The sequence below is a fragment of the Dipodomys ordii genome, unplaced genomic scaffold (assembly GCF_000151885.1).
Source record: "Dipodomys ordii isolate 6190 unplaced genomic scaffold, Dord_2.0 Scaffold61, whole genome shotgun sequence".
NCBI lineage: Eukaryota > Metazoa > Chordata > Mammalia > Rodentia > Heteromyidae > Dipodomys > Dipodomys ordii.
Window position 1 is genome coordinate 3,993,566 of NW_012267277.1, and position 24,902 is coordinate 4,018,467.

The window sequence follows — 24,902 nt, forward strand, 5'->3', positions numbered from 1 at the left end:
TTTCCCTGTAAGGGCATTTGGGATTGTATATAGGGTTCACGTAAATAATCCAGGGTAATTTCCCAGTCTCAAAGTCCTTAATTTAACTAAGAACAAATGCTCTCTGCAAATGCTAATTTGCCCTTCCTAATCCAGAAAAGCATATAATCAAAGGAAGCAAACAGCCATACTGTCAAGCAAAGAATGGCATATTTCCTAAGAGAGAAACATAAATTGTACACAGGATGAACACAGCACTTTTAGCTTCTGAGTTCTAGTCTACTTTCCTAAAGGATAATTACAGCAAATATTTATGTTGTTTGTTAGGTGTTAGGCATTGTTCTGAGTGCCTCACTTGTGTAACTCCATCTTCCTTATACAGAGAAGGAAACTAAGATGCAAGTATATGCGAAGTGACTTGCCCAAGACTATATTGAAATAGGATGATCTAGGATTTGAACTCCAGGTGTCTGCATCCCAACTGCATACTCTTGATCATATGAAAGGGAACTTGAAGAATAGATAAGCAGGCTGACCCAGTGAGGAAATAGAACTGGCAATGGAAACAGCGGGAACAGATAACAAAGATGCAGAGACAGTGAAATGAAAGGCCGATTCCAGTGGTGAGTACAACAGTTCAGATGAAACATAGTAAGCCTAGGAGAAGGAGTAGAAGACCAGGTCAGAGATCTCGCTTGAGTCCAGACTGTAAAATGTAAACATCCTTCAGAACGGTCCAGATCTCTGAGGTATGAGCAGAAGAGGATCTGGCAGCAATGTGAAAGCTGGGCCACAAGCTAAAGAGGGAGACCCTCTGGTATCATAGAATGTGCTTGCATCTCATATCTCTGGCTTTTTAGAGATTGAGGCCCTGTAGAGAGCTACTTGCATGTATCAATAGAGGGTGCAGTAAATAATAAGCAAAGTGATGCTAGGGCATAGGAGGCAGGTAAAGAAAGATATTAGCACTGACAAAAACAATAACACAATTTTTAAATGAATTTCTAGTGTCATCACTCACATGTACTGAATTACTTGTAACATAAAAAAAAAGTACCAAGAATTCTGAAATGTGTAAATCTACACTGAAATCTTGACCCTGTCACTGGATCCTGTGTCTTTGTAGGATCCTAGTAACTTCTCAGCATCCCAAGTTTTGATTTGTGGTGGGTTTTTTGGGGGGCTTGTCCTTTAAAGGGGACAAGATATAAATAACTCATGGTTATTATTACCATTTTATTTTTTATTGAATGTCACTATCTCACCTTTAGGTCCACGTTCTTTTTTTAATCTCATTTGACCAACAAGAGAAACCAAATCTCAGGGGAAAGACGAGAGTTACCCAACCACACAGAATGGAAACAAGGGTTCGCACCTGAAGTTTAAGAGTCCTAATTAAGTGTAAATTTCAAAAAGCCACCTGAAGGGAACTTAAGGGAAAGAGAGGGACATGTATGCCTCTGCAGTTCTTTAAGGATGCATGAAGGCATAGAATTGAGAACACAACTCACCTGTCATACTCAACAACCCTGGAAACCTCTGCAGAGAACTGTCAGCCTCCAATGGGCTGAGGGAACCCTGGACCCCGCCCAGCAACGGCTTCTGTGTCCCTAGCAACCAGGGCGCCAGCAGCCGCCTCTTGTGAGCCAGGTGCTGTGATTGGCCCGATTCCCAGGCTCCACCCCCAGCCCGTCTCCCTGGTCTCTGTGTAGTTTTGCTCTTGGAGAAGCACAGACTGCGCCCAGTGCCCAGTGTTTTCCGGAGTGGGAAAAGGCCCCCTTCGCGGTAAGGCTGTCCTGTTCTCTCCCGGGGAGAGGGTCGGTTGACACCGCGCCGAAGCTGGCATGGTCAGACAGGGAGCTTGTCAATCATGAATTCTGGTCCTGAAGTTTCTAGACAGCATGGGAGGATGCTGCAGGTCAGCTGGTTGGTGGGAGGGGTGGGGGTGGGGTGAGGTCCCTCGCAGGTTTTGCGCTGTCCACTAAGTGAAACTCAGTCTTGGGCAGAACCCTGCTCTACCTGTCAGGCCAGAACACTGGAAAAAACCTCCGCCCCTTACTGTATGTGACATTGTCCAAATAACATACCGGCCCTGCGCCTTGATTTCCCAGTCTGTAACCCAAGTTTTAGAACACAGTGGTTTCTATGGGACTCTAGAGTATCTTAGAATGGCCAGGTTGTCTGAACTTGGACTTTCTTTGACATCGCACCTCTGGAAATATTCAGTTCTGATCTTTCGCACCAGCGCAACTTCAGATTCTCTGGATTGTTGCCACAGCAGTGGGGGGACAAGCCCCTTTCCTGTATGCAGTGATTCTGCATACCTGTCATCTCATTGCCTGCCCTCCCCAACACACACACACACATTTCCCAGTTTGCCCAAGAGCAGACTGGAATCACCCTGATTTCACAACGGGAAAATGGATCTGAGTGGGACCTTTCCCAGTGTTCTACAAAACCTTGGCTTCATCTCTCACCCCATGAGAATCCCATCTGATGTCTTTAGTATAAGCAAGTTGAGTCCGTGGATCTACTTTGGTTGTGCTACCCAAGGAACATTAATTTACATATAGACATATCCCTGCACCCTCAACTGTGAGATTATAACAAGCGTACTGCTCACTTTTATAAGGGGTGTTAAATAAGATAAAACAGGTGTAGGGATGGCAAAATTTCACCTCCACCCTCATAAACTCCTGGTTGTGCCTCTAAATTAAAGTGTCAAAGAGAAGTCAAGCACATACATTTATTTAACCCGGGTTTTACCTGGGATAGAAGTTCTTTTAAGGAAATGAAATCTCCCCCAAAGCACCTAGAATCAGTTACTTATATGCTCTACTGGACAAATAATAGTAAATTGTGATGAAACATGTAACGTATTTGAGTAGGGAATTCACCTTCTCATCCCTGAAGAAAGGACAGGGTATGACTTACGTCTTCTGCTGTAGCCTTTCTGCACTTCCTATTTTTCAAGATCCTTTAACTTAGTTATTATACCAGAGTAGCTTAACCTTTTCATAGTGATAGAAGTCCTGGCAATATTATTGTTGTTGTTGTTGTTGGCAAGGATATTGTGATTGCCTGTTGAAAAAAAATCAACAGTAATGATTTCTTGTCCACCCTTATAGATTTGAAGAAACTTTTTAGAAACATCATGTCTTGGAAGACTCCCCACAGATCAGATGCAATGCCTGAGATCATAGTGAAAATCATTGGAAGTAAATATTTCCGATATATCGTCGAGAAGCCAACAATGTAAGTTTCCTGGATGAAAAATACCACTGTTTCTTGGACGATATTGAAATTGGTTCTTTTTAACCCAGAAATTTATCTTTTAAAAATGACTCCCATGGAAAAATTAACTCATTAAGATGTAACGGTAGAAGTAAAACAGTGTTGATAAGTTCTGTGTACACTGTTTTCCTGATATTTTTCATCTTTATAATTCCCCATACTCATTACTTGAGCTGATTTTCCAAATAAACAAAAAATATGAGTATTGCATTATTTATAAATATTAATGGAGTATCACTGCTTCTTTTCATCGAGTTTGTAATCCACCACATAGAGTAATTTGGAGGGGGAGGAGGATTCGGGGGGCTGGAATTATAGGGGTGGATTAATAATGTCATCAGTTGTAAAATTTTCACTCCTCCATGCATCTCAGGGTCCTCTGAGCATGGACTTCTCAACAAACACCCCTTTCAGATTCATCATGGCTACATTTGAGGAAAGAACTAATATGTCCCTAAAATTCACTAAATGCAATTTGACACAGAAGGGTACAGTTATCTCTCCTTTGTAGACTTTTAGTAGTTCACAAAGAAAGGAAGTACTAGAATTGACACCCCTTTTTCCCTTTGACAGTTCTGTGGGGTTTGAACTCAAGACTTTACACTTGCCAGGTCATCAGTTTACTACTTGGAGTCATGCTTTGATTTAGTCCATCCCAATTAAAGAAAATAAAGAGCAGTAATTACAACTTCCTTTCCTCAAAAGTATGTGTATGAATCCAGGAAATGGTATAAAAAGAGAATTTTGCTACACATCCTTTCAGTCTAGATAGAAAACCTAGGTCAGAAACAGTACCCTAACGTACCAAGATAACTGTTGAACAGAGCTTGTATTTGCATGGTCATTTCGTTAGTCTTGCAAAGACAAACGAGGAGGCCTCAAATGCAAAAGGCATTAAATTTCAACCCATTAGGTGGGCTCAAAGATTTGGATGCTGAGCAATCTATCATGGTCTGCAGAATAACCTATCTGAGGACAACAGGACACAACAGCATTTGAGGGGTTTCTATAAAATTAATGAATAGGATTTATAAGATCTGATAATTATTTTTTTCTTGTAGTGGTATTGGGGTTGGAACTCAGGGCCTCTTGTTTGCTAGGGAGGGACTCTATCACTGAACCACAGTTTCAGCATAACCTGATTTTAGCAATAACTAATTTTATTTGATTTTTCAAGAGGCTGATTTCTAGAATTTAATTTACTGTGATTAGTAAGTAACAAAGTGGTCAGATTGCATTCTCTCCATCTTGCTGTGTCTTTCTGTCTCTTTCAATCTAGTTAGAGAGACTAAAAGCTGTTCTCTTGAATTTCAGTTTTGCCAGTCCATCCTACAAGTTAATTTTGCTTGAAACAGGGATTCACAATCAAGTCATTTGGACTCACTGGCTTTAATCACTATATACTGCTTAAAATTATCAGGAAATCTAGAAACGTTTTAGAAAAATGTTCTTGTTCATTTTCCACGCCGCTGTTTCTCAAGCTTTTCTGTACATAGAACTCATATAAATGTTTACTAAAATATAGATTTTCTATGCTTGTTTCAGAAATTCTAGCTTAATAGGCTCCAAGATATACAGGTAGCTGTTTTATCATCCACTGTCATGGTCATGTGTGATTGTGAACAGGCAGTCTGAAATTTGAAAGTTAGAAACCATTGCCATTTTTTTCAAACAGCAAGTCCATCATCCTATCTGGATTTTTTTTAGTCCTTTTATTTTCTTTTTCAACTATTATTTCATATGTCAATTATTTAATTGAGTCATTTGTATCTCTGGTCTGAACCTCCCCTATGGTTCAATATTTCTTTCCATATGACTTTCTTTCAATTATCACACTCTATGTAGTTTTGTCTTTAAATCTCTGCCTTCCAAAATAACTAGGGTGTGTGAGTGTGTGTGTGTGTGTGTGTGTGTGTGTGTGTGTGTGTGTGATGGGGCCTGAACTCTGTGCCTGGGTGCTGTCCCTCAGCTCTTCAACTCAAGGCTGTACCACTTGAGCACCAGGCTCTATTGAGCCACAGCACCACTTCTGGCTTTTTCTGCTTATGTGGTGCTGAGGAATGGAACTCAGGGCCTCATGTATTTAAGGCTAGCATTCTACCACCGAGCCATCTTCCTAGCCCCTAACTAAGATATCATTGAAGACAATACACAGTCTGAATAAAATGGGTAGATTGGATGAACATTGAAATCTCAATCAAGGTAATAATGCACAGATATAAGAATGCTATAAACATATCTGTTGTTGTATAATCACATATAAAGAAAAAAATTACAGGAGAACAGATATATTGAGATGTTAGTTCTGTAAGCTAAAAGTAACTCATACCAAAGAATAATTGCTGATTGAATTGATTGCCAATTTTGCCACCAAATCATCCCAATTTGAGAAACCAATTTTATTCTGTAAAGACAGTAGTGCAATACCATGAAAAATAAATTCTGATTATTTTCATTAATGATAGATTTTGGCTCCATGTTAGGAAAAAAGAAATAAGTGTAATGAATTCCTTGTCTCTGAAAAGTACAAGGAAGCACTTAATGAGCCAGGCATTTGTGACTCAGGCCTGTAATCCTAGCTATTCAAGATGCTGAGATCTGAAGCCAGCCAGGCAGGAAAGTCTGTGAGATTCTTATCTCCAATTAACCACCAGAAAACCGGAACTGGCCCTGAGATTCAAAGTAGTAGAATGCTATCTTTGAATGGAAAAGTTCAGGGACAGCAACCAGGCCCTGAGTTCAAGCCCCATGACTGACAAAAGAATGAGACAGAGGGAGGAGAGGGAGAGGGAGAGGGAGAGGGAGAGGGAGAGGGAAGGGAGGGAAGGGAAGGAAAGAAGGAAGAAAGAAAGAAAAAGAAAAGTAGAAAGAAACAAAGAAAGTAGAAGGGAGAGAGAGAGGGAGGGCGGGGGGAGGGAGGAAGGAGGAAGGAAAGAAACCTTAAAACCTTAATGACCACTCCAATATTTACAGCAAAGACTAGGTTGGAACTTGGTCTAGATGCTGTTCTATGCTTTTTCATTAAGACTGATCAATATTTTCAAAGAAAGAATAAAACACCCGTTGCTTAATGGCATCCAGTAAATTATTGGTGTGAAATTAAGGAGCAAAGCTTTTGCTGCCTAAGCTTGCACAGCTCTGGGAAGTTCTAGAGGTCCACTTTACTAGCAAGATGGCTCCAGGCAACTGACTTAACCTTCCATTACCCTTTCCTTTTCATCTGCATACTGACAATGATAATACCTACTTTCCTGGTTACTAGGATAACATGACAATGTGTGTTGATTGATACATCAAAGCTTTCCAAATGTGTCCAAATGTGTCACCTCATCGAAGTACAATACTGAGGAGATTCAGGCACAAGTTTGGGGGTTGAATTAACACACTTCTGAGATGTTTCTGAAGACCAAATTTCTACTGTGATAAAAATACAGTACATAGGTCCGAGGCATGAAGAAAAAAAATCTCTCACACTTTGCCACAATAACATTTGATAAGTATTTTAGCAAAGGCTTCTCAGTTCATCTCCCTTGTAGCAGTTGGTGGGTGTTTCAGCTGTTTTCGAGTGCTGTGTTTTATTCTTGTTTCTTATTTTTTTTATTGTTAAAAAATAGAAATGTCTGCTTGTGTCCATGATATCTTATAACTTTGAAATAAGAGCATGCTTTTACTGCATTTGCACACTCTGGGCATCCATTCCAGAGAGTTTAAGGCCTGTTAGTTGGTTCACAGTTGGAAACTGGTGGCATTGAGTCACTGCCAAAGCTGGCAGACCTTTAGGATGGCATCTGGTGACCTTTCACAGAGCCTCCTGGGTCCTCCATTTGAGATTTTATGTTCTCGGCAGGGGTGTAATCCAAATCAAATGTGAGATCTGGTGAGGTGGAGAAACATGGGGAGTGAGGCCAAGGGGGATCCCTACAACGCCTTGGGCAGAGGATGCTACTACATGGCCTTATGGTGCTTCTTTGTAACCCTGAGACTGGAGAGCGGCACTACAAGCAAGAGCCCAGTATGCACTGGGAAACAATTGGACAGTTTCTCCTTGTTTGTTTAGTATTCCGCCACAAAGTCATCCTCCCTAACTGCTTCATGGCATCCCCAAGAACAGCAGAGGAGAGGTCAGAAGTATACATGAAAAAGCGAGCTATGCCTTGCTTCCAAGAGATGATGATGATGATGGTGTGTGTGTGTGTGTGTGTGTGTGTGTGTGTGTGTGTGTTTCTCTGTCTTTTTTTGTTGTTTTTTGAAATGGCAAACTTCTATTTTCAATAAGGTAGGTAGCTAGCTAGCACACAAGCCTGGAAGGGAGAACTGTGAGTTTGTGAACAACATAACAACAAATGTGTGTTGACAAATTGTTTGTGCTAACCACAGACACATGCTGCTTCTCAGCTGGAGAGGCATTTTCATGTTAATTTTTGACATGCTAGTTATTTTTTTAAAGACAGCTTTCACTTGAAACAGACTTAACAGGTTATTTTTGGTTTTCACATTTACTGTGGCTGCTTAAAAAGTCAGGCAGATTCATGTTAAAATTTCTCAAACAATTCTATCCTAAAACTGCCCAGGAGGGTTCGTTCTGCCCATGACCAGTTTTGCCTTCAAGTTTTACACTTCCTGCTTTGGTTGCTGGCTCATTCTGCTCATTCCTAATCCCACATTTCCAAGAACTCTCTCCTGACACTGTGGCCAACAGTTTGAAATCTTAGATCCATTCGTGAAAGCTATACAAAATTAAGTCGCACAGTATTTGTTGCTTTATTCTCCATTTTTAATCACAGTAATATGACTATATTGTGACCTGATCAATTTGCTCCATTGTTTTCTTTCATTCCCTCATCCACCTCTTTGAAATAATTTCAAAAAGTTTTATTGCTGTATTTTCATACACATGTACGGAATATTTCAACCATATTCGCTATACCTTTACCAACTCATTTCACCCTTTCTGCTCCTGCTAATATTCACCCTCAAACAGATCCTGTTTTCACATCCCTGTCATTCGTTATTAAGAAGTGCAAATGGCTGGACACTCATGGCTCATGCCTTTAATCCTAGCTACTCAGGAGGCATAGATCTGAGACCATGGTTCAAAGCCAGCCTAGGTAGGAAAGTCCATGACACTCTTTTCTATAACCACCAAAAAGCTGTAAGTGGAAGTGTAGCTCAAGTGGTAGAGTGCTAGCCTTGAGCAAAAAGACTCAGGGACAGTGATAAATAGATGAGGAAATATTTAACATTCTTAGCCATAAAGGAAATACAAATCAACACACTGGTAAAATTCCATCTCAGTCCAGTCAGAATAGCAATCATTAAAAAACAAACAACACCAAATGCGGGGGATACTGTGGGTATCAAGGGACCCTTATACACTGTTGATGAGAATGTAAATTCAGCCACTATGGAAATCAATATGGATGTTTCTTAGAAAATTAAAGGTAGAACTACTATTTGATGTTGCTATACCACTCCTAGACATATATATGAAGGAATATAAGTCATATAAACTTTCCTAATTTTTTTATCCTAAAAGAAGGAGAATATGAACATCTACTTACAAAGTTGACCTGAGGAATAAATAAGATATATAGAGAGATAGATGGCCATAATTGAATTTATGCAGTTAAATGCTCTGTAACACAATCATTTTTGTCATCATTATAAACTGTATTAGTTATTTTCACATTGCTGTAACCAAATTTCCAGAGAACAATGTAAAGAGAGCAAGTGCTTATTCTGGCTTACAGTTTCACATGTGTCCATCCATTATATCAAAAGGGGTGTGTTGCAGCAGAGTAGCTCACAACACAGCAGCCAGGAAGCAGAGAAAGGGAAATGCAGGAAGGGGGTGGGACACGTTACAGTCCCCAGGGTGTTTCCATATCCTATTCTAGTCAACTGGGCCCACCTCTCAATACCTCAATACCTTTCTTCACCTCTCAATGATGTTGTCACAGATTAGTCAATAGATCAAACCATTCTCAAGGTCAGAGCCCTCAAGACTAATCTTGTTTGGAAACACAATCACAGACACCAACATATTTACCAGTCTCCTTGTCACACCATCCATAGTTATTTCTCTTTCTTGTGAACTTCATCCAAATTGTTCAAATTCTTTGTAAAATTAACTTGGCATTTACTTCCATGTGAGTTAGGTTGTATGTTGCTTATGTAAATTCTATACCATTTTATTACTGCAGAGATACATCTAGATTCACAAAAAAAGTGTACAAAATTGAATTTTGAGTCACCAAATATGCCCAGACTGAGAGACCCATCAATATCCTGACTTCTAGAACCAAGTTCTTAACCAGTTATTAAGTTTCTAACTTTGTATTATTTTTTAAGCCAGATTTACATTTGTTGAGGTCAGGAAACCAACATATCTTCCATGTGGTCGGAACTATTCTCAACTGCATACTCTCCCTCTGATGTTCCCCCTGCCCTTGTCGCGCAGAGCACAAGGTCTGAGCACTCCATCACCCGCCTTCTCTGCCGTCCTGTGAGGAGCACTCAGTGTTCCTGATGGAGAGTATTTACCCGTCCAAACTGAGGTCACAAACATCTGAGTTGGGATCACCAATTTAACCAAACACTTGTCTTATTTTTCCAACCAGCTCTTCTCTACACTCTTACCAGCTATTTCAATCTGCCCCTAATTCAATTGTTCTATCTACCACTTCCCCCATGAGACCTAATAGGTAACTTTATCAAATTATCACAGGAAAAAGATGTAAGCTATGCACAATTTGATCAAATCCTTGTCACCAAACATGTTAGTTTGCCTACAAATTCATCTGTCTACTGCCTTTCAAGTTGCCTTCCTATGTCTATCCTTCCTAATGATCTTTTGTCAGCCAATTGTATTTCATCACTACAATAATAAAATAACAAATAACAATTAATCCTCTCCTTTTCTTCAACTAAATGGCACTTTGCCACTGCATTCCAGTGTGCGGAAGTCCCTACTATCTTTAAATCCAATAGTAACAAATCTTTATAAGAAAGCTCACATTCCATAATCGTTGCTATCCTATGCTTATCATCTACTGAAGCTTACGTTCATTATCTTTTCTGTCTACCTTTTCCTGTCCCCATCTTTCCTTTACCTACTAATGCTACCACCACAAGAACAATGGCAATTAAAAAGATACATATGGAGCTGGTGGCTCACACCTGTAATCCTAGCTACTCAGGAGACTAAGATCTGAGGATCACAGTTCAAAAACAGCCTGGGCAGAAAATTGTCCATGAGACTTTTACTTCAAACTAACCACTCAAAAAAACTGGAAGTGGGGCTGTGGCTCATTTGGTAAAGTGCTAGCTTTGTGCATAAAGAGGCTCAAGGACAGCACTCAGACCCTAAGTCAAAATCCCACAACCACCACCACCACCACCAGCAACAACAACAACAAAAGGACACATATGTCCTAAGCATTGTGTATAGTTTGGCCTTATTCAGATCAACAAGATGTGTGATCAAATAACACATCACAGTTAAAATAATCTTGTCTACTGTGTCAGTAATAGCATCAAGAATTTATAGAATGTTGTTAGCAATTTTCAAATTAATTCTTTCTGATTTCCAAATATTATCTCATATGGAAAATTTAGGCCACTAATACTATGAGATGTAATATAAAATGACACATGATTTCCTACAACCTAATAATACTGCTTATATCTAGTATAATTTTCTAGACTTAATAGACCACACATCATATATATACATATATAGTTATACTTTACATAATTGAATTAATCATATTTTTGCTTATTTTTATAATTGACATTAACTTTATATTACAATCATTCACAACTATTTGAACAGTTCCAAACATTCCACACATATAAAAGAAATGTTCAACATATCCACCCATTATTAAACATTGAGTGTTTTTAAATGTCTTCTTCTTCTTTAGTTTATATCCTTAAAAGTGTATCTATTTGACCAAAAAGTTTCATATGCCTAAGATGTTTTATAAGGTTGAAACCCATTCTACAAATTATGTCTCTTTTGGAGCTTCCTCAAAAGACTCCACATAGAGCTCCCCTATGACCCAGGAGTCCCACTTCTGGGCATTTACCCAAATGATCACAAACAAGACCATACTAAAGCTACCAGCACAACTATGTTTATTGCAGCATTATTTACCATAGCTAAGATATGGAACCAACCAAGATGCCCCTCAGTAGATGAATGGATCAAGAAAATGTGGTATATATACACAATGGAATTCTATGCCTCCATCAGAAAGAATAAAATGCCCCATTTGTTAGGAAATGGAAAGATTTGGAAAAAATTATAGTAAGTGAAGTAAGCCAGGCCCAAAGAAACATAGGTCCCATGGTTTCCCTTATTTGCAATAACCAGTATATGTCTGAAACAAGCAGAAAAGGTCAGATAGGTTGATATTAGGTGAAATGAACCCCAAGATGATTATTCAAATGTTTTTTCTTTCTTGTGATTTTTTCTAACATATTTATAAGATTATTTCTTTGTTGCTTTGTATGTCCCTCCCCCACAGTATAACCCCTACTTTCATTGTATTTGATGTTGGTATAATATGTGGAGGGGAAGGAAAAACAAATCATTTAAATAGGGATACAGATGGACCCATTGCAACAATGAGATGTACATGTCATTATGTAGAAAAATGAACTTCACAACTTTGGCCTGGGGGGGGAGGAGGGAAGGGGGGAGATAGGAACGGATGGGAAGGGGAAACAAAGGAGGAGGCTACAATGCTTGATAAGAAATGTACTCATTACCTTGCCCATGTAATTGTAACCCCTCTGTACAGTATGTTCACAATAAAAAAATTATGTCTCATAGAAAACATTTAGATTTGTTGTTTTCAGTATTTTTGATATATGAACTGATACCATTTTATTTTAATTCATTAGTCTTTCATTATTCAACAAGGCTGACGTTCAGTTAATTTTTTCATTAGCTATATTTTTCAAATCATTCTTGTTCCCCCCTTTCTATTCTCTGCTTAATACTTAATCTTAAATGGGGAGCCACTAAGAGCCTAAGAAGTTTCCAGCTTTGGCAGCTGAGAAAAGAAAGTACAGAGCTGGACCTGGAAAGTACTTCTTACTTTCTTCTTCTTCTCCTTCTTTTTTTTTAATGGAAAAAACTGAAAATATCTGTTAGAATTGCAGGGGGGTGGGTATTGGGAGAAAATGAGGGAGGGGGTGACAGGGTTCAACAAAATGTTCTCATTACCTGACTTGTGTAACTAACTGTAATTCCTCTGTATATCACCTTTACAATCAAATTGGAATAAAAAATAAAAATAAAAAAAAGAAATGTACTAACATTTAGGGTTCGAGTTTCACGCTATTTGCTACTTACACAAAGAGTTGTGGAGTGGATAGATAATCTTTATAAGTATGAGGAAGGAGTCAGAGAAAAGATAAAGCTTAAAATCGTAATAGCATGAGTTCTCTATAGCAAATGATCCTTAAACAAATAAGCAACATTCACTTTTACATTTCACAATGCTCAGATACCACTGTTCACACTGCTAGGTTAACACTTTCTGTTTCTTATGCCAACCTAGTGCAAGAGGAGTCTTCCCTGCATGTAACAAAGTGCCGTACTTGTTTCTTCACAGCAAGCAGGAGGAAATCCTGAAGGAGGAAACCCAAATAGCTCCCCAGAACCCCAACCCCATGGCTGGTAATGCGAAGCAGATGAGCAACAATGCTGAGGCTCACACTGGCCACTCTGATCAGCAAACCAGGGATAACCCATGTGATGTGAAAGATAACAACCAGAAACTCCTAACAGGAACACATGCCAATAGATCTGCAGATGGCCAAGTGAGTAAGAAATAATACTTAAACTTTTCTTGGTAATTTATTACAAAAATAGAGTAAACACAAGTTTATCCAAACTTGTGGCAAACTCCGTTGGTGCAAGTGGAAATTAATACATTTTGCATGAAATAGAAATTAAATACACATTTTTTCCTATCTGAAAATGAATTTCAAAGTCATTTTACATGTTACATCTTTGTTGACCACCGAGTTTTTCAATCTATGCCGCCTGCAGCTAACTCAATGCTACTCAGCAATGAATATAGCAATTGTCACTATCCATGCAAAGTTCCAGCCTGCTAGAGCAGGGTCTGGTTACATTTGCATTGCAGAAAGAAATCATTAATTTTCAAAATCCAATGCAGCTATGTCTACATATCAAAAAATTATAGGCTCCAAACTGTCTTGATGGAAATATATATCACTACATTCTGTTAAGAATCAACCAAACAATCCATAACAAATTGACTTGATAATGATGAATTTAAATGATTAGTAATTTGTAATTAAAACGTGAATATAACAGCAATTGAAAACTGGATCTAAATCAAAACAAAACTAATGATTCATTGATAACAAAGTACCATTTCCAAAAAAATTGCTGAAATGGCAGTTCAATGGATACATAGAGTAGGAATAGGGCAATGCTGCCAAGCAGTAAGTGACAGCCAGTTATTTTAGCAGAATGCTGATTAGAGTCTGTGGCAAACTCCAACGTACTATTTTTAGTTCATCATTTTAATAGTCCTTTTTATGTCATTGAGATGTTAGCCAGTCTTTAGTGATATGAGAAAATGGATGTGTGTAGATTGTGATCTACCCATAAGAACCATGCAAAATGTTACCAATTTGAAGTCGTTTATAACCCATCATTGGACTTCAGACTATATTCTACAAGGTGTAGTTGAACACTGATGTTCATTTATAAAGTGGCTTTTCCACTACATTTATGGCCCAGCTTAGGCTAGAATTCAAGTACTCTTGACTCTATTTAATGTATTCTTTTGTATTTCTAATGAGGAGTCATTGAATTCAGTGCCTGATTAGAGCAGAAGACAATGAATCCAAATAGATGAAATAATCTATTGTGGACTTCTAAAGACATCCATCTCTTGTCCTAATTTTGACTCTGGCATTGATATATTTCTTGTTGTTTTTATTGTCCCCCAAGGATGACTTCATGGAAATATTACTATTTAAAAAACACTTTGAGCTGGATGCTGATGGCTTATGCATCAGCATAATACTGAGATCTGAGGATCAAAATTCAAAACTAGCTTGAGCAGAGAAGTCCATGGGACTCTCATCTTCAATTAACCACTAAAAAACCAGAAGTGGAGCTTTGGCTCTAGCCTTGAGCAAGAAAGCTAAGGGACAATGCCCAGGCCCTAAATTCAAGTCCCAGTACTGGAGGTGGGGAGCAGTACATTTTTCTATTGGCTAATTGCCTCCAGGTATAGTTTATTATTTTGTCTTTGGAATTAGCCTTGCAAGGTAGGTGACACTGTTATTTCTGTGCAAGATTTCTTCTTAATCTTCTCAACTTATTTTTTAAATTTTTCTTTCTAATTATAAAATAGTGTACAGGCACCTAGACAGTTTGAAAATCCAAAGAATAGAAAAAAAAATGAGATGCTAAAATTTAGGCAAAGGATACCAGCAGTCTTCTTTCCTTTTCTTTCCTCTTTGGATAGATACAGAATGAGAATCATTATGTGCATATTCTCTTTTCCTGTCCAAATCACTCCATGTCAAGAATTCTCTCACTGGCATGAAAACCTTCATTCTATGCATCTTTAATGACTCTATGAGAATCATTCTCAGATAACACTTAGATTGCATTCACTATGAGCCAGGCACTATTCTAAGCTCTTCACATGTATTAACTAACTTACTATTCCCAAGAACCCAATGAAATAAAGACTTTTATTATCTTTAGTTCATGGATAAAGATAACAAGAAACAAAGAGATTATGAAGCTGACCCAGATCATAAGGCTGCAAAGAGGCAAAGCACCAGGGAAGCCCAAGTTCTAGGTCCTAAATCACCAACCTGCATCTGTTCCTTTGTTTGGATATAACACAGTTCATTAAACAGCTTTTATGAGCATTTAAACTAATTCTAGTTTTCCTCTTAAAAATGAAAATCTGTTCCTTGACACTCCTACTAGTGCACCTGGCTGCCTTATTCCTACCCTAGACTCTGCCTTCACCAATAGGATGGGTGCCATATTTACTGGGTGAGCAATTCTTGGGTCTCCTTGTTCAGGAGTCTTTGCTATCTCTGTAATACAGAGAGAAATGGTTTGCCCCTCCTCTTTTAGAACTCAGGGATTTGCAGGAGGCTCTGCAGGGCTGACTCCCAGCTACCAAACACAGGAAGGCCTCGTGGGAGGTGTGGGGACTGACTAATTGGTTCTGTCTGCCAGGCAGGCGTGTAATGCTGGCCTGCCAGATGGCAGCCACAGTTGCCTGGTACAGAGACCCTCATTACCACCTTGACTAAGTGGTAAATGGAATCCTGCCGCAGTTATAGAAGCAAACCAATCAGAACTCCTTCTAGATCTTTATCACTTGCACATAGATGAAAATAAGCTTTCCTGCTTGGCACATAACAGGCAATCTGGACCCACTGAATTTGCTCCAAAAAAGGAGTTGCTGATAAAGACAGAGCTAACATGAGTGAGGAAGGGCAAGAGCAAAATAACAGATTAAGTCCAGAGAGAATCACTGATAAGAGATAAGTAAAGATAAAAGTTATGAGAGCCCATCATTTTATGTATACAAGGACAACAAGATTTCTTAGAACTGGACAAATATAAACCTTTACAAAGGAAGAATGAGAAATCCAGAGAGCTTAAATGACGTGTCTGAGTTCTTGCAAGAAGAGAACTTGGTTCTTCTGTCCTACAACCCTGGGATCTTTTTCTTCAAAATTTTGTTCCTTATAGGTAAGTCTATGAAAATATATATTGTTTCTCAAAGCAAAAAATAAATGGAAAAACGGGTGACTAGCAATAAATTCAGTAGCACAATTTCAAAACTAAAATTAGAGAATGCCTTTTGAATCTGGTACCATGAAAATAAACCTAAGTACTTTCTTTTTAATAATCATTGGAGTTGATAATTAGGTGTACATTTCAAATTCTTTTGCCAAGTCTTTTTTCTTCATTCTCCAAACTATCCCTGTGAGGTGAGTAGAAACACATGATGTAATATTCCTCACTGAATAGCTGAGTAGACCGGTGTGGACGGCCTTCCTACTTAGCTTGCATACATCCCTCAGACTTAACATGTTCACAACATAATATTGATCTCACTACCTTACCCTGCTTCCTAGGGCCTATGTCTCACAAAATGTCCCACCATTCTTCCAGTTGTACCAGCAACAAACTCGAGCAAGTTTTCCTGCTCTCTCCTTTACTCTGATGTCTAACTAATCGCTCCTTCAGGCATCTGAAAATGTCTTCTTTCTCTCATTTTGTCCATTTTATCCTGGTCAGAACAAAATGCTAACTCTGCCTTGAAACCTCTTTTGTATTATCCAGCTACGATAGTAAGCACTTCTGTGTAACAACGCACATAGGATTCAGTGGTTTATAACAATAATCGTGTGTGTGTGGGGGGGGGGCGCGCGTGTGCGCGTGCACACACACACACACACACACACACACACAAATGCCTTAAGGTTGTGAACTGAGGCACACATCTGTATCTCATCTGGATTTGGCTCCAAACTGTTCAAGTCTGCTTTGTTTACCTTACGTTGAGGCAGATGGGTTCTCCAAATACTTCAACCCAACAAATTCAAGGGCATAAGCAGGTTTTAAGTTATTCCTTGAGTCACGCCACTATTATCCCATGGGGTAAAGCAAATCACGTGGGAAAGCTCAATACTAATGGGCCTAGGATATAAATATCACATCTTTAAGGAAGAACTTCAACACCACTTATCAAGTGGTGCCTCTCTCTGCTTAACACTCTTAACCCAATTAATTGATAGATCCTCATTGCCCTAGTATAAACTTCAAATGTGCTGACTCATCCTCTTGGCCCCACTCTATCTGCTATATTTCTGTCCAATCACCAATCTTCCTTTTCAAGGAATAAAGCTCTGTTCCTATTTTCCTCCCATCCTTTGTTTATGCTAATTCCTTTGGGTGGAATTCTTTTCCCTCCATCTTTATTTGATTAACTCTTATTCCTGTTGAACTCTCAAATTAGGTATCAACTCCACTGTCTGATTCTTCAGACTGAGGTGTCTTTCCTACTGTACTTCTAACCCAGTCCAGGCATAGGTCTGTAGTTGAGTTGTCTATTAAAATAGATTATTTTCTTGGCTTCTGTGATGTCTGTAAGCCTCCTTAAACTATGAACAAATGAGTTTGTTTGCAAAATATTTCTAGCCGTGTACTACCCCTGAAGCCAACATATAATTGAATGAGGAAACATCAGTGAATTTCCTATTACAGTCTAGAAGTCAAGATTATCCACTAATTCCACTGGTTTTTAGTACTAGGCTGGTGATATTAGCCAACATAAGAAATAAATTACACACATCATCCTTAAGAAGGAGAAGAGAAACCTGTTTCATCACCTTCAGATAAGATTACACATCCTATGATCTCAAACAAGGGAATACTAATAAAACAATAAAATTTGACTAACTATAAAATTATACTAACAATAACACACATCAATGGCTTTCATATACATGAACAAAAATTAGTTAGAAGATAAAATGCACAAGGAGACACCATTTACAATAAAAAATAAGAAAATAACATTGACTAAATAACTAAATCAAGTGCCAACAATACAAATAATAAAAAGTCTACTGATTTATGATAAAAATGAAAAGCATTTTATGTTCTTCAACAAATAAGAGTTGACATGATCAAGATATAAATCCTCCCTGAAGGAGTTTATAAATTTGATGAGATTCCAACAGAATTTTTAGATTTTTGTTTGACTTTGGCAATAGCCATATTGGTTATCAAATTAATTTGGAAAAACAAAAGAGTCAGGAAACCTTGAAAAGAAAAGCAATGGTATGGGTAATGAGTAAGATACCCTCACCAGATGTTACCATATAAAATCTCTATATTTAAAATAGGATTGTTTAGTCATATAAACAGATACAATACAAGTGAAATTGAAAGAAAAATCCAGAAATAAATCCAATGATATATTGTAGTTTGTGTAATAAAATAAGTGTTACATCACAAATGATAAAAAAGTATTTGTGTGTGTATGTGTGTGTGTGTGTGTGTGTGTGTGTGTGTGTGTGTGTGTGTGTGTGCACATGCACACACTGGTCCTGGGGCTTGAACTCAGGCCCTGAGAACTGTCCCTGAGCTTCTTTGGCTTAAGGCTAGCACTCTACTACTTGAGCCACAGTGCCACTTCCAGCTTTTTAAGTAGTTTATTGGAAATAGGAGTCTTTCATGGACTTTCCTGTTCATGTTATCTTTGAATTGCAATCCACAGATCTCAATCTCCTGAGTAGCTAGAATTATAGATGTAAGCCACTGGTGCCTGGCAAAAAAAGTAGACTTTTTAACTGGTGGTACTGGAAATGTTCGATACCCATATAGAAACCTTAAATTAGGTCTGTTCCACATATACCACACATATATGGAATACATATTTAAACATATCCCACATGGGTGTGAAAAGAGGAAACTGTATAAGTAGTACCAGTACATCTGGATGACTTCCTCTATTAATTAGGATAAAGGAAAACTTTCTGAACTATGACTCAAATGCATAGAAAAAGAGGTAATTGTATTATTGATATATTGCCAGAACCACTATAAGCAATAAAACATCTGGTAAACCATATATGATATCATATACAAATAGATCCTTAATGTAGAGAAACATCTAAATATTAAAACTGTTAGAAAAATGAGCAAATGTGAACAGACATAAAGTTAAATGTTTCCTAAACATATCAGAAGATAGAGTCTTGCGTGCAATAAGAGTAATATTAATTAGTTCATTTTAAGATACAATTTCTCACTGGAAAAAATCCAGTAAATTTATAACATAGTTTTCAGGAAAGCGAAGGCAAAACAGATTCTCTACTTATGGAATTCATTTAGAATGAAATAACCACTTGGGAAGGAAATTTGAAAATAATTAGCAGCACTTTATATATGTTTGGTTGTTGACATGAAAATCTCACTTTTAGAAATGGAGCTTAAAGACACACAGGAAAAGTATTCAAGAAGTCATGCAGAAAAGACTCAGTGCAAAAGTACCCATTGCACTATAAACTTTCAATAATCTAAATATTCATCAGTAAGGAACTGGGGATTAAAGAATACCCAAAAGTGTATATATCTATAGTACTATGTAACTGTAAATAGAAATAACGAATTTATATATATATATATATATGAGTATCACCATATAGGAGTAGCATAGCAAACTATATTATTGATATATATACTATAAGGAAAGTAGACAAAAGCATATAGATTATTATTACTGCCTATCTACCCCTCATTCATCTATGTATTTATTTCACAAAAATAAATGAATTAAGAATTTGGGGGGAGGGAATGGTTATCTATTTTGGCCAGATAGAACGCAATGAAAGGATCAAGAATAGAAACCATACTTTCCTGAACAAATCTTGTTTTGTAGATTTAGCTTGAGAAATACATAAATATTTTACATATTAAAAAACACTTTCTACAAAGTCAATGCAATACTCAATATCCCTACATCATTCATCAAGGAAATAGAAGAAGCAATCCAAAAAGTCATATGGAACAATAAAAGACACAGAATAGCAAAAACAATCCTTAACAGAAGAACAATGCCAGAGGAATATTAATACTAAACTTCAAACTCTACTACAAAGCCATAGTAATCAAAACTGCTTGGTACTGGCACAAGAATAGACCTGAGGACCAAAGCAATAGAACTGAAGACCCAGAAATGAATCCACAGACCTATAGCCACCTAATCTTCAATAAGGGTGCCAAAAAGATAGAATGGAAGAAAGACAACCACTTCAGTAAATGGTGTTGGAAAAATTTATTAATCACCTGTAGAAAACTAAAGTTAGATCTTTAGATATCATCCTGTACCAGAATCAACTCCAAATGGATCAAAGACCTCAAAGTAAAAGCATACACCCTGAAAATATCACAGGAAGGAATAGGAGAAACTCGAGGGATCATTGGCACAGGCCAAAATTTTCTTAATAAAGCCCCACAAACACAGCAAATCAAATAATGGTTGGACAAATGGGATTGCATGAAACTGCAGAGCTTCTGCATGGCAAAGGACATAGCTAGCAAGATCAATAGAAAGCCCATGGATTGGGAGAAGATCTTTACTAGCCATACAATGGACAAGGGTCCCATATCTAAAATATACTTAGAACTCAAAAAATTAAATCCCCCAACAACAAATTCTCAAAGAAACAACCACCCAATTAATAAGTGGGCTAATGAGTTAAAGAGAGACTTCTCTGAAGAGGAAGTAAGAATGGTCAATAGACGCACAAAGAAATGCTCAAATTCTCTGGCCACAAAAGAAGTGCAAATCAAAACAACATTGAGAATCCACCTCATCCCAGTTAGAATGGCTATAATTGAGAAATCTAATAACAGATGCTGGAGGGGATATGGCCAAAAGGAAACCCTACTGCATTGTTGGTGAGAGTGTAAACTTGTTCAACCACTTTGGAAAGTAGTATGGAGGTTCCTCAAAAGACTCCACATAGAGCTCCCTATGACCCAGCAATCCCACTTTTGGGCATTTACCCCAATGATCACAAACAAGGCCACACTAAAGCTACCAGCACAACTATGTTTATCGCAGCATTATTCACCATAACTAAGATATGGAACCAATCTAGATGTCCTCCAGTAGATGAATGGATCAAGAAAATGTGATATATATATATATATATATATATATATATATATGTGTGTGTGTGTGTGTGTGTGTGAATTCTATGCTTCCTTCAGAAAGAATGACACTGCCCCATTTGTTAGGAAATGGAAAGACTTGGAAAAAATCATATTAAGTAAGCCAGACCCATAGAAATGTAGGTCCCATGGTTTCCCATATTTGCAATAATTAGTATAGGTCTAGGATAATTTTATCAGATGAGCAGAAAAGCTCAAAAGCGATGCACATATGAGCATATAAGATGATGCTAAGTGAAATGAACCCTAAGGTATGGACACAAGAGGTTTTTCTTTGTTGTTGTTGGTTTAATGTCTATGTGAATTTTTTGTTTCTTTTGCATGTTCTTCCTTCTATGGTATATCCCTGTTGTCACTGTATTTGATTTTGATACCTTGCATCTCGTATATACTAATTTGGGGAAGGAAGGGGGAATAACAAAATGCTAAAACAAGGACACAGGATGACCCATTGCAACAATAACACTCACAAGACACTATGTTGGAAATGAACTTTACAACTTTGGAGGGACACGGAGGAGTGGAAGAGGTGGGGGAGGGAAGGGAAAACAGGAGAAAAACAAAGGAAGGGGTAACACTGCTCCACGAGAAATGTATTCTCTCTGTACAGTATCTTTACAAGAAATAAAATTTAAAAAACATAAAAAGAAAGTTTTGGCAGGCACCGGTGGCTCACATTTGTAATCCTAGCTATTCAGGAGGCTGAGATCTGAGGATCACCATTTGAATCCAGCCTGAGAAGGAAAGGCCCTGAGACTCTTATCTCCAATAAAAACTTCTCAAGGGGAAAAAATACTTAAATGTTAAGGGATTGATTCATGAAAATTAAAAAAAAAAACAAAATAAAATAAATAAATTTGGTTTCATGATCTACTACTGCATAAATACTACTTAACTCAGTAAACATGCTAGGTTGCTCTGTTGAGGGATTAGAATCCAGGCACCATTGAGACACAGGATTCTAGCTTGAGATCTCCATGAAATTTACTCCAGATATTCTCCCAGGAAGGGAGAAAGCCTCCTGAAGGCTTGACCAGAGCTAAGAGAAGCCACTTTCAAATTCAAATATATTTCCAAAGACAGAGGGAGGTTTCTGTTTCTTGCTGACTATGGCTCAAGGTCTCAGTTTTTATCCCTCTTGCTACAACTGCTCATGATCTGGTAGCTGGCCTCCCAAAGGATAAATGCTTCAAAAGATTGAGAGAGAGAGAAAGAGAAAGAGAGAGAGAGAGAGAGAGAGAGAGAGAGAGAGAGAGAGAACATGCACACCTAAATCCAAGCCATGATATCTTTTCTAACTAAATCTCAAAAGTATCACATATCACTTCTGCAGCATGCTACTGCTTACATAGACTAACCGAATTATAGGATAAAGGTTGAGGGAGACTAGGTGAAGACATGAAACCAGGAGACAAGGGATCACTGGGCTCATAAAACTCAGAATTAATTGACATTTAAATAAAACAGAATGTAATTATTTACTGTAAATGACTTGGAAATAGCATGAATTCACTGCATGCCCCTATATTTTTTTCATGATATTCTTTCAAAAAATATTTTCAATATTTTTGAAAACTGTGATGTCTATGTTTTTATTATGGGACATAATCAATATTTTGGGACTTAGCATTTTTGGTATAGGAGAAATCATATATAGATGTATTCTTGATGAGTTACAAACCTTTATAGTCCTACCTTTGCAAGTATCAGTAAGTCGTCAGGAATCATATCAAACTTTTCACAGGCTTTGTTTTGTTATAGTTGTCTTCATTATTATCTGAACCTATTATCAAGCTATTTAATGTGCTAGAATGCATGAAAAACTCATCCCACATTTACCAACAAACACCTTATATTCTACCTATTTTTTTGTCTGTTATAGACAGCTTTCTTGTGCAGATGAGACAAATACCTGTTAACATACTTGTCAAGCACATGTTAATGGCATAATGCTGAAAACTGTGTGAGGCAAGTTTTCTTCTTTGGGGACCCAATGTCTCAAAAACTACCTGGGCATGAGATAAAGTTCCTTTAGAACTGGGATTTGTCAAGAGACATTGGCTGGCTCTCATATAACCCCTCCCCCGCTTAACTCTTTTTTGTCCCATCCTTTCTTCTGTTCCTTGCTTCCATTTGTCTTTGTTTCTTTAAGAGTCCCAGGCATACAAATGCCCATTGCTACTCTGTACCAACTGGAGACCAGGCCTTGTCCTATATTCATGGTCTCCCCAGGAGAAAGCTTACAGATTCATCTTTGGAAGTGATGGCAAGGAGCAGCAGTTCTGGTCAAGCTGAGGTGTGTATATTGAATTATTTATTCTCTTTGTGAATGAATGAGCATCCTTTGTTGAATGCTATATTTTGATACAGAGCAGAGGATGAGATAGTCTAAGGGTGAAACATACTCTTTATGTTTAGAGAGATTTCCAGGAGGTTTCCTGGGAAAACTCTTTGGATCTCAATCGTAATCTTCTACTCCTCTGTTTGCATTTGGCGCCACTACTGGGCCTCTTGTTCTTCTTGGCTCATTTGCTCATGACTGATTAGACTCAGGCCTTCAGTCTTAACATTCTGCTGGTTAATTGGAAGTAAGAGCCTCATAGATTTTTGTGATTGCACTAGCTTCCTCCTTCCATTGTCAGTCCTCAACCTCTTCTTCAGCTAGCATTATAGACATGAGCCACTGACAGTGGGCTTCCATGTCTTCTTTCCAGAGTTTTCTGGAAGGGTCATAGCACTCCCACTAAATATAGAATCTGGATTTCATCCTTTTTTTACATTGTCCAGTACTAAACTCCCCAATCTAATGAGTCTCTAAGATTTGATCCTCTGCATTCTTGTATAATCAAAGATGTTATTCTGTAAGATCAATAGATGGGGGATGTTAGTGTGTGTGTGTGTGTGTGTGTGTGTGTGTGTGTGTGTGTGTGTGTGTGTGAGTGTACTCTGAAAAGATTTCCTTCCTTTCTTTATGGAACATATCTGAGGCAAATTGAACTTGAAATCAATCACCCAGGTTGATGTTCACCCGCAAGTGCTACCACCTTGCCCCAATTTCAGCCTCAGTGGCTTCTGTTTCCTTGCTTGGGCCTTTCATTATTTTGTCTCAAAGCCCTGTTCATTTTTTCCCACATGGTTTTGTTAGGAAATTGGCCAGAGACCAAATGGAATGCAAAGAGAAGATGCTTTTCTCCTTTCCCTGATCAGAAGAGAGCTCAAGTCAAACTCCTTGAACTCCAGCGTGTTACACGGCCTTTGGAAAGAACTGAAGACCTTGGACCCCATCTCCTCAGGATTTCTCCTCCAGTCTCAGCTGAGCTACCTCCTTATAAAGCACCAAGTTCCTCTGCCAATACCTACAGTCAAGCTCCTTTTCCAGCGATTCTCGAAGAGAGGTTCTCCTGAAATGGTATGGCCATCTTGCTATTATAAGTTTGGACTCCTTTTGTGTTTTCTTTTCTTACACACCATGTTACTGGAATTAAAGTTTCTTTCTTGAACATGACCTTGACTCATACATAGACATTTCTAGTCAGAATAGAATGGAACAGAAAATACACTTAAGGCTTTTAGCTCTGTTTAACTTCCTTTTTATACATTCTGTTTCTGGTGATACTGCAGGTTGTTGGGCCTAACCTCATGACCTTATACTTGCTACCATTTGAACCATACCTTCTGTCCTCTTTTGCTTTAGTTATTTTTCAGCTGCAGTTTCACAATTTTAACCTAGGCCAGCTGGACCATGATCTTCTTATTTATACCTTCCACATGGTCAGGCACGCAACACTGTGTCCAGCTTTTTTGCTGAGATAAGGTCTTGCTAAGTTTTTTTTTTCCCACCACAATA

The 24,902-nt window shown here is 38.1% G+C and overlaps 1 protein-coding gene across 1 annotated transcript in view; it reads left to right on the forward strand.

Annotated features, from left to right (window-relative positions):
• The first annotated feature begins 3,133 nt into the window (after positions 1 to 3,133).
• LOC105989984 (chromosome unknown open reading frame, human C1orf87) overlaps positions 3,134 to 24,902 on the forward strand; it is a 68,627-nt gene continuing 46,858 nt past the window's right edge. Inside the window, exons 1-4 of the mRNA XM_013022269.1 lie at positions 3,134 to 3,234; positions 12,900 to 13,107; positions 23,208 to 23,351; positions 24,201 to 24,464. Coding sequence (XP_012877723.1) covers positions 3,134 to 3,234; positions 12,900 to 13,107; positions 23,208 to 23,351; positions 24,201 to 24,464 — 717 coding nt within the window. The remainder of the gene's footprint in view (positions 3,235 to 12,899; positions 13,108 to 23,207; positions 23,352 to 24,200; positions 24,465 to 24,902) is intronic.